The sequence below is a fragment of the Populus euphratica genome, unplaced genomic scaffold (assembly GCF_000495115.2).
Source record: "Populus euphratica unplaced genomic scaffold, PopEup_1.0 scaffold107.1, whole genome shotgun sequence".
In the NCBI taxonomy this organism is placed as follows: domain Eukaryota; kingdom Viridiplantae; phylum Streptophyta; class Magnoliopsida; order Malpighiales; family Salicaceae; genus Populus; species Populus euphratica.
Window position 1 is genome coordinate 452,828 of NW_011499994.1, and position 12,999 is coordinate 465,826.

Here is a 12,999-nt window from a genome sequence, read left to right on the forward strand (position 1 = left end):
AATAGTAAAGGAGATTTATTCCGTCCTCTGATTTCTTGACTTCAAATTTAAGAGCTAGCATGCATACAAAAGAATTTATTTTTCTAAATGCAACTGGTCTAAATGAGATGTGTCTTTTAAGTTCTACTCCGAAAGAGTTTCAGCCTTCATTAAAACCGTGAATACCACTTCCTAAGAGGGTCTTATAATGGAAGGATGATTATTTTTTATTTGGTTTAGTTTTTATTTAAAAAATAATCAAATTAAAATTTTATAAAATATAAAAAATAAACCAGAAACCAGTTACCAATTTCCGTTTGATTTGGTTATTTTATATGAAAAATGAAAACCCAACTGACCAGTTGATTTGGTTCAGTTTTGGTGTGGCTTGGTTCAGTTATGTTATTTTATATTAAAAGCCAAAATCTATATTGTTTTTTGGGTTTTTTTTTTTTACTTTCTAATCAACTTAGTTTCAGTTTTTTTCGGTTCAGTTTTTTATTTTTTATTTTGGTTTAATTTTTCAGTTTCAAACTCATAAAACCAAATCAAATATTTTTAAAAATATTTTAATCAATTTAATTAATTTTTTTTATATAATTTAGTTTTTTCAATTTAATTATTTTTTTAGTGTTATATAATTTAATTTTTTCAATTTAATTATTTTTTTAGTGTTTTTGCTCATCCCTATACCATAAAAAAAACTATACTCTATACCAAAGAACAATTATAGCTCATAATATTATATAAAGGTTTTCTTCCATGGTCAAAACACTTAATTTTATGAAACAAAAGACTTATGTCTGGTTTTTTTTCATGAAGAATTTGGTCAAAGCTGGACACAATAGTTGTGAGATAACCGGGAAAAAAGATGGAAAAAATTGTGAAAAACTGATGGACAGGGCAATAGTTAACGTAGTAAATTAATTATTTAATGAAAATTGCGATTGATGTAATAGATTCGACCTCTAACAATGGAAAACGCCTTGATCAGAGAGATTTATGGGTTTACTAACAGCTAATATATCTATATGGAAAAGGTTTATGGAGTTACAACTTAATTAATTCTTTGCATTTAAGGAGGATGCGTTAACTCCAGTGCAAGTATGAACAAAGTCAGTCTGTTATTTGACTGGACCAAAGTAATAGACTTGGATACCAGGTATGCTTATTGTCTTAACATGTTAGCAAGGATTAATGTTTATGATTGATACAATTCACTGTAATTTATTTTCAAAATTCTGAAACATTGCATAGTACTGATTCAGGTACCAGTCTACAAGATGGAGGTTCAAATTCTGTCACAGAAGTTCGTAAAACCCGACAGTCAAACCCCACTTCACCTTAGGAACATGAAGGTATCATTGATCGATCAACTTGCTCCTCCGGTTTATACACCTATGATTCTCTACTATTCTGCTGTTAACGGTGAGAAGTCGATGTCCGAAAGGGATAACAGATTTAACCGGTTAGAAAAATCATTATCAGAGACACTAGCATGCTATTATCCATTAGCAGGAAGATATATTGAAGACAGGAACATGGTTGATTGTAATGATGATGGGGCGTTATTCTTGGAAGCTAAGGTGAGTGGCCAGCTTGCTCAACTTGATCTCCAGGGAGCAGTTGATGTTAAGTCGTTGAATAGATTCGTTCCATTTGGAGATGAAATGGCCTTTAATCCTATAGTACTAGCAGTTCAAATCAACAAGTTTGACTGTGGTGGGCTGGTCATTGGTGTGTGCATATCGCATAGGGTAGCTGATGGTCACACTATGGGGGCATTCCTAAAAGCATGGGCTACAGCCTGCCGAGCAGGGATGCATGAAGTGATCCGGCCTAGTTTTGATGCAGGAGCTCTATTTCCGGATAGAGATGTCTTGCGTTTCGGTACTCCAGTTCCTAGAGATCATGGAAGTCAGATTGTCACAAAAAGGTTTGTTTTCGATAGAGAAAAAATAAGCAGTCTGAAGGCTAAAGTTATGTCCTATACTCGTGATTCAGACGTCAAACGCCCTCCTTCGCGGGTGGAGGTGGTGACAGCATTATTATGGAAAGCTCTAATAGGCGTAGCTCAAGCAAAACACGGAAAACTAAGACCTTCTTTGCTAACCCTTCCATTAAATCTTCGGGGGAAAGTGGATCTTCTGATTACAGAGAATTCTTTTGGAAACCTCTACAGGATGGTCGGTGTTCGATTTAATCCTAAGGAGAGTAGTTCAGAGATGCATCATTTGGTAAGTCTGCTCAATGATGCAGTAAACAAGGCCAACAAAGATTGCGAAAAAGTGGTAAATTCTGATGATGTGATAGCTATGGTCAGTAATTCCATGGAAGAGATACATAACGCAGCAAGGAACGGGGATCTAGATATCTGTGTGGTTCCTAGCTGGTGTAAGTTTCCTTTTTACCAAATTGATTTTGGCTTTGGAAAACCAACTTGGTTTAGCAGTGTGCATAAACCTTTGGAAATAGTACTTCTTGTGGATACCAAATGTGGGACTGGAATTGAAGCTTGGGTGAGCTTGGAAGTAAAAAATATGCTTCAGTTCCAACAATATATATCAGCATATTAAGGCCATAACTTCTATCAACAATATATATCAGTATATATCGCAGCAGTGCAGCAATACTTCATCAGATGAGACATTTATTTTAAAGCTATTCAATTATCAAAATCAAGTTTCATTAATCAAACAGGGGTTTATGACATCTAATTTTATGTTCTTCAGGATTTTATGTGCCTGTAAATTGGGTTTTTATTTAGAAACCGAAGGAAATTAACCTCATTTTATCAGTTTCTAATAGACTCCACGTATTTAAACCTTCATGTTAACCAGTAAGTGGATATCCTTTCTCTCCATGTTTGATTTTCTTTCAAAAATTCCCTATGCGGTTCAGGGATGCTCGTGAGGAATTCGAGGTGGAGGCATTTACAATCGAGTCCGAGGGACGGTACCGTACTGCGTTGGCTGTCGCCATGGAAGAGATATGAATCATATGGTGATGATGATGGTTCCATCTATGGAATTTTCTTTTAGAAAACAGAGAATTAATGGCATGTTGATCACTTCTTGAAGAAAGTTGCGTGTGTGCTAAGTGAAACTAGAAGAAGTTTGGCGTCTCAGCAACTTGTTCGAAAATTATAATCAAATGTTTAACTCAGAAACTTGGAAAAAAATGTAAGCAAAGAAAAAAGAAAATTACCAGGTCAAGTCTAAAATGCAGCAGCATGACCTTATCCTTTCTCTTCTCCCCCACATTGGAAATTCAAGAAATTTTAACTAAAGTTCAAGAGAGCCGAAAGGAAGAAGTCTTAAGAGTCACAAGTTTTAACTTGCAAGGAACAGTCTAAGAACATGGCATGCTCTAAGACTTTTGTTAGGTTTAAACCAATAGCTTGAAGTGACAATTTACATCATCACTTGGCCTTCAAGGATTCTCGCATGAAAATGCGTCAAGAAAGACCTTGTACTCCTTTATCAAGCACACAATCTGCCCTTTATGCAGCTCATAAAGAATGGCTTTTTGACAATTGACATACTATCATTTAACTATGTCGGCTAAAAGGTCTTGGACTTCTTACAATCTACGAAGTTTCCTCGAACTAATTCATCGTTACAGAGCCAGTTCCAGCAATGTTTCTACAGTGTCCAAGATCGGACAGGGTTTATCAATTCATCAAGGATTGCAGTTGATTAATGCCAATAGCCAAAAAGGGAGACGATTCGATTCCAATAAGTAATCATGCTTCTCAAGTTTTCATTTTTTTTTAATCTTTTTTCTGACTTGTGCAAATTTTTATTTTTATTTTCTGTTCATAATCTAGGATGAAGAATGACAAGGTTGCCCCAGCGCCGGTTCCAAATCCTCCCGGAAGTAACTTCCCCCATTGGTATGGTCTCACTTGGCACCATAATTGCTAGACCTGATTCAAGAACTAGGCGGAAAAGAGCCCATGTCATTGAATCATTGAATTAATTTAAGAGTCATCGACTCAATTATTTTATTAAAATGATTTCATTTAGTTATTTTCTTATTCTTTGTTTTTTTTCTCTTGGTGTTAACCCTATTAACTTTGAACTGGATTTGAATGGAGTTCGAACAAATCACTAAAAAACTAACCCAGTTAATCCAGTTTTTATTTAATCAAGGTTTTGTCTAATTGAATTAAAAACCTAATGCAGGTCGAGTTTTGATCTTGAATTTTCTAAATCAACTTGTGTGTGTGTGTGTGTGTGTGTGTGTGTGTGTGTGTGTGTGTGTGTGTGTGTGTGTGTGTGTGTGTGTGTGTGTGTGTGTGTGTGTGTGTGTGTGTGTGTGTGTGTGTGTGTGTGTGTGTGTGTGTGTGTAAACAAGACCTATTTATCAAGGCATGGTATTATTTTTATGAAGCCAAAGCTAGATAATTGATTGAGGTATTATTATGTGGAGAATAACATTGCAAGGAAAATCATTCCATGCAGGGCAAAATGGATCTTGGGAACTATACTATCCATCTTACTACCTTTTTGGCAGCAAGAATGGGAGAAGCTGAGAAGGATAGAAGGTACAGACAGTAAAACTTAATACATGCTCCTAGACATAACTAAATCTTGTTTATCAACTTGGGAGACTATGATTTTAGGAGAATCGGAAATTATTGTTGAAGAGGTTGAACATGTAGCAGAGGTGGTAGAAAAGGTGGCGACTGTTGCGGAGAAGGTATCAGAAGAGGTGGCTGAAGTGCTGCCTGAAAACGGAAAACTAAAGCAAACAGCTTTGTTAATAGAAGCCGTTTCAAAAGCAACTGCCCATGATGCAAAACTAACGCAAGACTTTATTCACCAGGTAAGTTGTAACATGAGATTTCAACTGGCATAATTGCATAAAGTTCGCAGAAACTCGAGGGACAAATCTTTAAAGCTAAGATTCACTATTTGCACCCCATGCTTTCATCAATTCATCAAAAAAGCCCGTGTTATCACTTCGGTCAAGGTCAATTAAGCTCCTGTATTTTCTATTTCAATCAAATCAAAAAAGGTGGGAATGGTGGGGGTGAGTGAAATTAAAGAGAATGAAAGATAAACTGGTGATAATTATTCCAGAAGTGAGAAAGCCTACTCAATTGGCTAAAGTAAGTTTCCTAATAATAGCAAGTTATACTCAATTGATTGAAATCTAAAATACAAGGGCTTATTTGACCAAATAGATAATAGAAGGGCTCTTCTGATGAATTTGTGAAAACAAAGAATGCAAATAGTGAGTTTAGGCAATCTTAAAACATCAATGTAATTGTTTCTCGTAAAACGTGCAGGTGGATGCTGTGAAGCATGACATTGATGACTTAGAGACGATGGTTGAACCTGTCATAGAAAAGCTTGTGCAGCAAAACTCTCAAGGAAAGTGAAACAGTGAAGAAATCATCAGTTGCCTTTGTAACTGCAGTACTACTAAGTACTAACACAAGCAAAGTATATGTTCTTTTCAATCAAGAAATGAATCTACACATGGAACATGGATCTTCTCTGTAGTTATGAAATCATTCATATTTGAGAATGGTTATCATATAGTGTTCATTTTCAGAATAAAAGCTAACGGTAGAATTGGCTAAACTTGTAAGCAACTGCAGATAATTATAAAATCAAAACCCCAGAACTGAAACGAAGAGAATAAAAGGTGTCCCAGGGTAGAGAATTATCTCTTCAAGATAGGGAATGGTATTATATTAACCAGAGAGATGTTTTCTTGTTAGCACGTATAGCCTACAGAAGAACCAGTTGAATCAAAAATCATGTCGGCCAAGAAATATTCCAATCTAATAGGTGATTAATCAAGGTGGGCAATAAATAGCAGAATGCACTGAAACTGATTGTTTTCAGCCACAAGACAAACAAATATGCTGCAGTATCGAAGTAGGATTCGATTTGTCAACCACTTTTAAAAGACAAGCTGTATAGGATTCAAGAATTTCAGATGATAATTTTCGAGTCAGTAATCCCAAATTAGAAAGGAAAACACTACACTCACTTCAGGGTTTCTTTTTTGTTATATAAGGAATAAACTGAATCTTGAGCAGTAAAAATGAACTTTGAAGATCTCATAATTAGAAACAGTTATGTGTTGGATTCGTAGGAAAGAAGGTTGATGCAAGTATAAAAAACATCAGGAAAGGAACAACCGCAATGAATGTACTGCCAAAAACATTAAAAGAGAACAACTGCAATGAATGTACTGCCTAAAACATTAACAGAACTAAAATATGTGATGCTCTTCTTCTTCTTTCGTTTGCTTTTTTGTAATTTTTTTTTTCAATGTAACATTCTCTGCAATTGCAGTAAACGTACTAAATCAAAGGATTCGAAACTAAACTATAAAACAGAACAATAAGACTAATCCAAAATTTTTGTTCAAGTCATATTTTGATTTCTAAGTTCATTTTATTTTTTTCAGATCCCTCAATAAGAAAGCCCTACCTGAAAACAACAATAGAGAAGGAAAATAATTTGTTATCATGATTCTAGTCACAAAAATGATCAAATGGTGGTGGTTATTGGCATTTAAATTGCCAGAAGAGTAAATCAAGTCTTAAATCGAGGCTTGGGAAAATTTAGGGTCTCGGATTGATTTTTTGTTTGACCGACTGACACAAGTGGGTTTGTTGAGTTGTGTATGTTGTTTTTCAGGTGTTTTCAATTGAAAATAGGTTTTTTAGTCTAAAAAACAAAAGACAAGTTTCTGCCCAGTTTACAACCAAGCATGACTGGCAGAATTTGTGCCCACAAGCCTGAAGCTGGTAACAGTCCTCAAACTCAGAGAGGCAAATAGGGCACGCAATGTTATCACCTTCATATCGTTTGACAGATCTATTAACACTGACAGACGGTGCATGGTTATGAATCATCTCCTCTACTCCAAGTCCCAGATCCTTTTTTCCAGTAAAAGAAATAACATGTCGCCTTGTATTAAGCATAAGTTCAGCCTCAGGGAACTTCTCTTTGAGCCCAAGCCATTTAGGACCAAACTTCTCCACCACCTTCTTCATAAGATCATTCGGCACGGCTCCACCTCAAAGACGGATATCTGTTTGCTGCTTATCACGGAGTGTTAGAAGAGAGGCTACTAACTTCTGTTCCGTAAGGGCAACTTGGTTCTCTGGGCCCAAGATCCTGATGGTGAGGTTCTGCCTATCAAATAGAATGCAAGTTCCCATTTCTTGCTGCACTGACTTCATGAGCATGATGCAATCTCTGGAGGAAGGAAGCTGCAGAACAATTGGGGTGAGGCTGCCATGATTTACTGTCTTTCCATTCATCAGCTGCTCCAGCAGCCTTTCAACTCTGCTACAGTCTTTGTTGCATTAGCAGGTATCTGCACTCTATAAGAGCCATTCTCATTCCTTTCTAAATTGCAGCAGACACCTGCATAGTCAAATTTGTTTGCACAAGATTATTAGGTTCAGGAAATAATAAATAATTGGCATTTCTTGTATTAAATCATAGGGATAGGTTAAACAATATGAAAAAAGAACAGAACAAGGACTGGTGTATCCCAGAAGAACGATGTTTAAGATCCACAATCCTAGGACCAAAGTGAGTGTCATCCATCCAATGGATACTTGAAGAGTTTCCCTATTTTCCTGAAGCTCAAAGTTTTGTCCCATGCATATGCTTGAAATTCCAAATCAGTGCTGACATGAACCAGCCATGATTAAGGATACTTATTCACATAAAATTTGATTGTGAAACTCAAGATCCTTTTGTTACCAGGAAAAAAAATAACAGCTTTTAGAGAAGATTTTCAAAATGATTACCAGAACAGATTCAGTATAAATTATTAGATCATTACGTCAAGAAAACAATTCACATAACCTCAATACAGAATATCAGATCATAATAAACGAGATATGTATTCAAATAACACTTAATTGTCAAACTTGCTTTCAGAAAAGATTATTTAAAATTTAGCAGGTTAGATCTGTGCAAAGAATTTATCCATTCAGTTAAAAAAGAACAAGAAAACAATTCAGCTCTAGATATTTCTACCAATTGTTCAATACTTTGACAACGCAATACCAACTGGAACACGCTAACATCCACATTTCATAGTAGCCAAAAGAGGAAGCTAAAAGTATTAAAGATACGCTGCACTTTCAACCATTTATTTAGGTGAAAAGCCATCCTAAACTCTAAGATACAATCACCAAAAAAATCACCAGCATAAAAAGGCTCTAAAAACTACATCCAATCATAATCACATATCGCATCCAAAAAATTGATACAAGAATGTGCATAAGCACACTGAATAAGCTTAATGTCCAAAATCAAATCACAATACTCCTATAAAAAAATAAATAAATAAATAAAAAGATCTGCAACTAAGCTTGAAGCCCGAAATCGAATCAAATCAATCAATGCATATTCCTTTATCATAAAAGCAAACATGTCCACACATTCATTGCCAAATACACTCATCATCATACCTGCTGAGAATGCAACATCTTCAAAATCTCACTCCTAAACCCGTAAATAGGAAACCCATTTTCGACCCTTCTACACTCTCTTGATATCAAAAATTGAATCCTACTCCAATAATAATAAATAAATAAAAATTCCCATCTTTCTCCCATTACACTCATCATAAACCCTCAAAACCCCCAAGTCACCAATCCCCTTCCCTTCAATACAATCCATCAAACACCTCATTCCCTTCCTAAACTCCTCTACCCTCTTAACAACCCCCTCCATTTCCACCCTTAACGCCTCCTTCTTCATCTTGTTCTCACTATAAACCCTAACCCTTCTCGGCCTCCTCGAAAAGCTCGCAAATTTATTAATTTCCATAGGCAAAGATACAATCTTCCTCTACAATTATTTTACTACCTCCCCTTCTAACACCTTCTCTACAAACAACTTAAGCAGACCTATAATCTTCTCATTCAACTCCCCTTCATTTACACCAAAATCGGTTACCGGAGTATAGACATGGTCCCCAGCAAGCCTCCGTTCCCATAGTGACACCACGGCGGTTGTAGCATCACTCTGGTTGTGGAAAAATAGACGAGCGGTGACCGTGGAAGTGGGGTTTGTATAGAATTTGCAGGGTTTAAGGTTACATTGGGAAATAAGGGTTTCAGGTGGCGATTCCGAACGGTTACTACAATGGTAGTTTGACAGAAGTCTGACTATAGAAAAGCTTTGTTTTTGTTTTTGTTTTTGGCTTCGGTTTGGTAATTCCAGTGGTGTTGAAAATGAGGCGATCGACGATGTTGGAATTGGTGGTGGCACGTGGAGCAGTGACGGTTGTTCATCATGGTGAAGTTTTGCTAACATAAGAAAGTACTCAGCTGTAAAGAGTGTAGCGGCTCTGGTGCGGGTACCGTGTCGGAGGCTTCAAGCAAGAAGTTGCCTGTTCTTGGGTTTGGTTCGAATGGTAAGTGGATTTGTGTTTTATATTATTTTTTTATTGTTTTTTTTTTTTAATTGTGAGTATTCATGCAGGCTTAGGTCACATTAATTAATTTTTTAATATTTTAAAATTAATAATTATATAATTTTTTAATAATTTTATTATTATTATTATTATTATTATTATGAATTAATCACCTCAAATTAATAACTTCTAAAAAGCAAACTCATTCAAATTTAACTAATTAAATTATATTTTTTATGTTATTATTTTTTATTGAAATTGTGTTATAAATATTTAAAATTAAAAAATATATATATATTTTTATAATTATTTTGATTTAATGATATAAAAATAAATTTTAAAAAATAATTATTACTACACTGTCAAACACCTCCTTAAAACTTGATTGAATTATATTCGTATAACCAGTTTTTTAATGTAAAATATTAAGGTAATGTAAATATATTTATATAAAAAAATCTAATAATTGAAGTTATAATCTTAACTAGCCAAATTATTTAGTTTTATTTGAATAAAATAAAAAAATAATAATAACAAATAACAAAAACATAATTAAGATAACCAAGAAAAAAACATTTTTTCACAAAAAATATAAAAATAAAAAATAACAAGAAAATTAATGTAAATAAATATAAATTAACATGATAAATATATAATTTTACAATTAAAAAATAAATTAGTCTAGATTAACAGAGGAAAACTCAAAAAACAAATACTAATATACTTCTCTTTCATCAGATAAACAAACAATAAAAACAAGAAAAGAGAATAACCAAGTACCAATAACTTCAATATTATATTGCAAAACTATTAAACACAAAAATATCATACTTTTTTTTTTTATTTACGAAGCTAAAATCTGCATTCAAAATATAAGGTGCCAAGAGTACCAAACCAATCATATAATGATACAAAGCATCTTCAGCAGCCATTGTCACTATTTTTTGTGTGAAATAATCCAATTCAATAAATAAATATGTTCATTGATGATTGATTGGCAAATATATTTATTTTTATACAAATAATTAGTTTCTTCCAATACCTTAGTATTACATGAAAAACGACAGGAAAAAAATTATAATTATTGTAAACACTATATGAAATGTATTAATATATTTAGATATGATTTCTAGATATTTAGTTTCTAACTAAGATTTTAGAAAAACCCTATTTTGAGACCATGAGCTTGTATCATATTGGCAACTTGAACCCTGTATAAATAATTTTTCAAATTTGACCCTATATTCATTACATTTATAACTGATTTCAATTGTTAACAAAAATCTATGTAACACATTTTTTAACTAATATTAACTCACTTGAGAGAATCACATGGTAGTCATGTGAATTTTTCATAAATATATAGCAATGTTGAAAAAAACAACAAAAAGAAAATAACTTATAAATATTTTATTTATTTTAATTATTTTTAGTTGTTTTAAAAATCAAAGCCAAATATTATATTATACTTTAAAAAGAATAAGAAAAGTATTGTATGGTATTGTATATTTACTATAGACGTAAACTCATTGCACTATTAACTATATTATAAATATGAAGTGTTTGCATTGAAAATGACACTATAGCACTATAAAATGTTATAAGGTGTTATTTCTGCTGTTTTTTAGTCAAAAAGTAATATTAAAGGCATTATTTTTTGTGTTTTCTATGCTAAAAGTTGTTGAGTCTGCCTTGGCAGCCAGATCCAAATCGCTTCCAATAGATGTTAGGTCCGGCTTTGAGCCAGACTCGGATATATCCAATTTTAGTTTTTTTGTCTTTTTAAATTTTTTTTCTTTTTTCATATAATAAAGAGAAAATAAATTGATTAAAGTTTTTTATATTATATAAAAGTTAACTAATGAAAATACTTTTTTATTTAAGATTAGGTTGATTGAATTTCTTTTCCCTAATAGGTGGGCCCTATTACCTAACAAGATCCAATAAAAGATAGGTCTTGTTGACAACAGGATCCAATAGAGATGGACAGTGTCCAATATGCATCATGAATAATGTATAACAGAGTAGCGCCCAAATACACTGATAATTAATTTCTTTTCCTTTAATTTTTTTTTCTTATAAGATATTTTTAATTTTAATTTTTTTCTTTTTAATTTTTTTTCTAATTTTTTTTCCATACTATAAAAAAAAATTGATTGGACTTTTTTTATATGTAAAAAAGTTAGGTCGTGATATTTTTTTTCATTTAAGGTTGGTTTTGAATTTTTTTTTATTAAACCATGTTTATTTTTGCTTTTTAAAAATACTTTTTAAAAAATTGATTTTTTTCTTTACTTCAAATAAATATTTTGTGTTGTTTTTTGTATTATTTTGATGTGATGATATAGAAAATAGATTTTACAAAATAAAAAAACAATCTCAATATATTTTTTAAAATATATATTTTAAGATATTTTTAATTTTATTTTTTTAGGATATTAGGTCTAGCTTTGCAGCCAAACTAAAACCTTTTGGTCTAGCTACGGGGCTAATTGATATTTTTGTATTATTTTCATGTGATGGCATTAAAAATTAATCTTAAAAAATAAAAAAATATCATATTAATATATATTTTTTTTAAATATTTTTAAAAATAATTTTTTTTATAATAATATAATAATTAGCATATTGACCCGCACTCCACATAAATTAAAAACACGGAATGTATTTGTACTATCATCATTTTCAAATAAAGTATTTTTAATAGTAGCATCATAAATAGTGCATAATACAAACACATAATACATCGACAACTAATTTATCTCCCTTTAATTTTTTTCCTTTTAAGATATTTCTAATTTTATTTTTTCTCACTTTAATTTTTTTTCTTTTTTCTTATTGATTTTTTTTCAAGTTATAAAAAAAATTGATATGAGTTTTTTTATATTGTACAAAAGTTGAATGATGATAACTTTTTTTTTCATTTCAAGTTGGTTTGAATTTTCTTATTAAAGCATATTTGTTTTTTGTGTTTTAAAAATACTTTTTTAAAAAATGAAAATTTTTAGATTTTCTTCTTCACTACAAATTAATATTTTTTAAGTTTTTCTATTTTTAAAATAATATATTGATGTTGGGTCTGATTACGTAGCTTGACCCAATAATATTGGATTATATTGTCAGCCAATCCTAAAAAAATTAGATCCAATACCTAGCTAAACCCAATGTTATTGGACCTGTCTTTATAGTCAAATCCAATATTATTTTGGATTTAATATTGTTATTAAATTAAAAATATTTAATATATTTTTTATATTTTTTATATTATTTTAACATTTAAAAATATATATTATTGATTTGCAGGCTAGCCAATATGTTAGTTTCGGTTAAAATTGTGTTGCAAAATATTTTTCATCGCAAGTTTTAATATAACAAATATATTTTTGTTAGCAATTAAAATAGTTAGAATAGATTTGCCTAAATGATTGTCTGAGACTTTTATTTCAGTCCAATTTAGTCTAATTAATTCATTAATTTCAATTATATTAAATCCAATTTAGTCCAAAATTAATTGCAAACAATTAAAACTGACTCAATTTGCCAATTGGATGCAAACAAAGAGTCTCCAAATTGAGGATTTTCTTGTAAATTTGTGAGTTATATGATCAT

General features: G+C 31.9%; 2 protein-coding genes and 1 long non-coding RNA gene across 4 annotated transcripts; 2 read left to right on the top strand and 1 right to left on the bottom strand.

Annotated features, from left to right (window-relative positions):
• Positions 1 to 1,066: 1,066 nt before the first annotated feature.
• On the top strand, positions 1,067 to 2,561 carry LOC105140544 (acetyl-CoA-benzylalcohol acetyltransferase-like). The gene is made up of 2 exons (XM_011047414.1): positions 1,067 to 1,141; positions 1,248 to 2,561. Exon 2 carries the CDS (start codon positions 1,263 to 1,265, stop codon positions 2,553 to 2,555), a length of 1,293 nt encoding a protein of 430 aa, XP_011045716.1. The 5' UTR covers positions 1,067 to 1,141; positions 1,248 to 1,262; the 3' UTR covers positions 2,556 to 2,561.
• Positions 2,562 to 3,438: 877 nt separating this feature from the next.
• LOC105140548 (uncharacterized) lies at positions 3,439 to 5,573 on the top strand. Of its 2 annotated transcripts, none has more exons than XM_011047420.1 (5): positions 3,439 to 3,720; positions 3,809 to 3,874; positions 4,446 to 4,528; positions 4,649 to 4,809; positions 5,276 to 5,573. In XM_011047420.1, exons 1-5 carry the CDS (start codon positions 3,536 to 3,538, stop codon positions 5,366 to 5,368), a joined length of 588 nt encoding a protein of 195 aa, XP_011045722.1. In that variant the 5' UTR covers positions 3,439 to 3,535; the 3' UTR covers positions 5,369 to 5,573. The 2 variants fall into 2 exon arrangements, with proteins under 2 accessions (XP_011045722.1, XP_011045721.1); XM_011047419.1 differs by having other exon boundaries at positions 3,440 to 3,720; positions 4,607 to 4,809.
• Positions 5,574 to 6,401: 828 nt separating this feature from the next.
• LOC105140549 (uncharacterized) lies at positions 6,402 to 9,397 on the bottom strand. The gene is made up of 2 exons (XR_845205.1): positions 8,441 to 9,397; positions 6,402 to 7,379 (listed from the first exon to the last, which is right to left on the bottom strand). It is a non-coding gene; the product is annotated as an uncharacterized LOC105140549 (long non-coding RNA).
• Between the last annotated feature and the right edge of the window lie 3,602 nt (positions 9,398 to 12,999).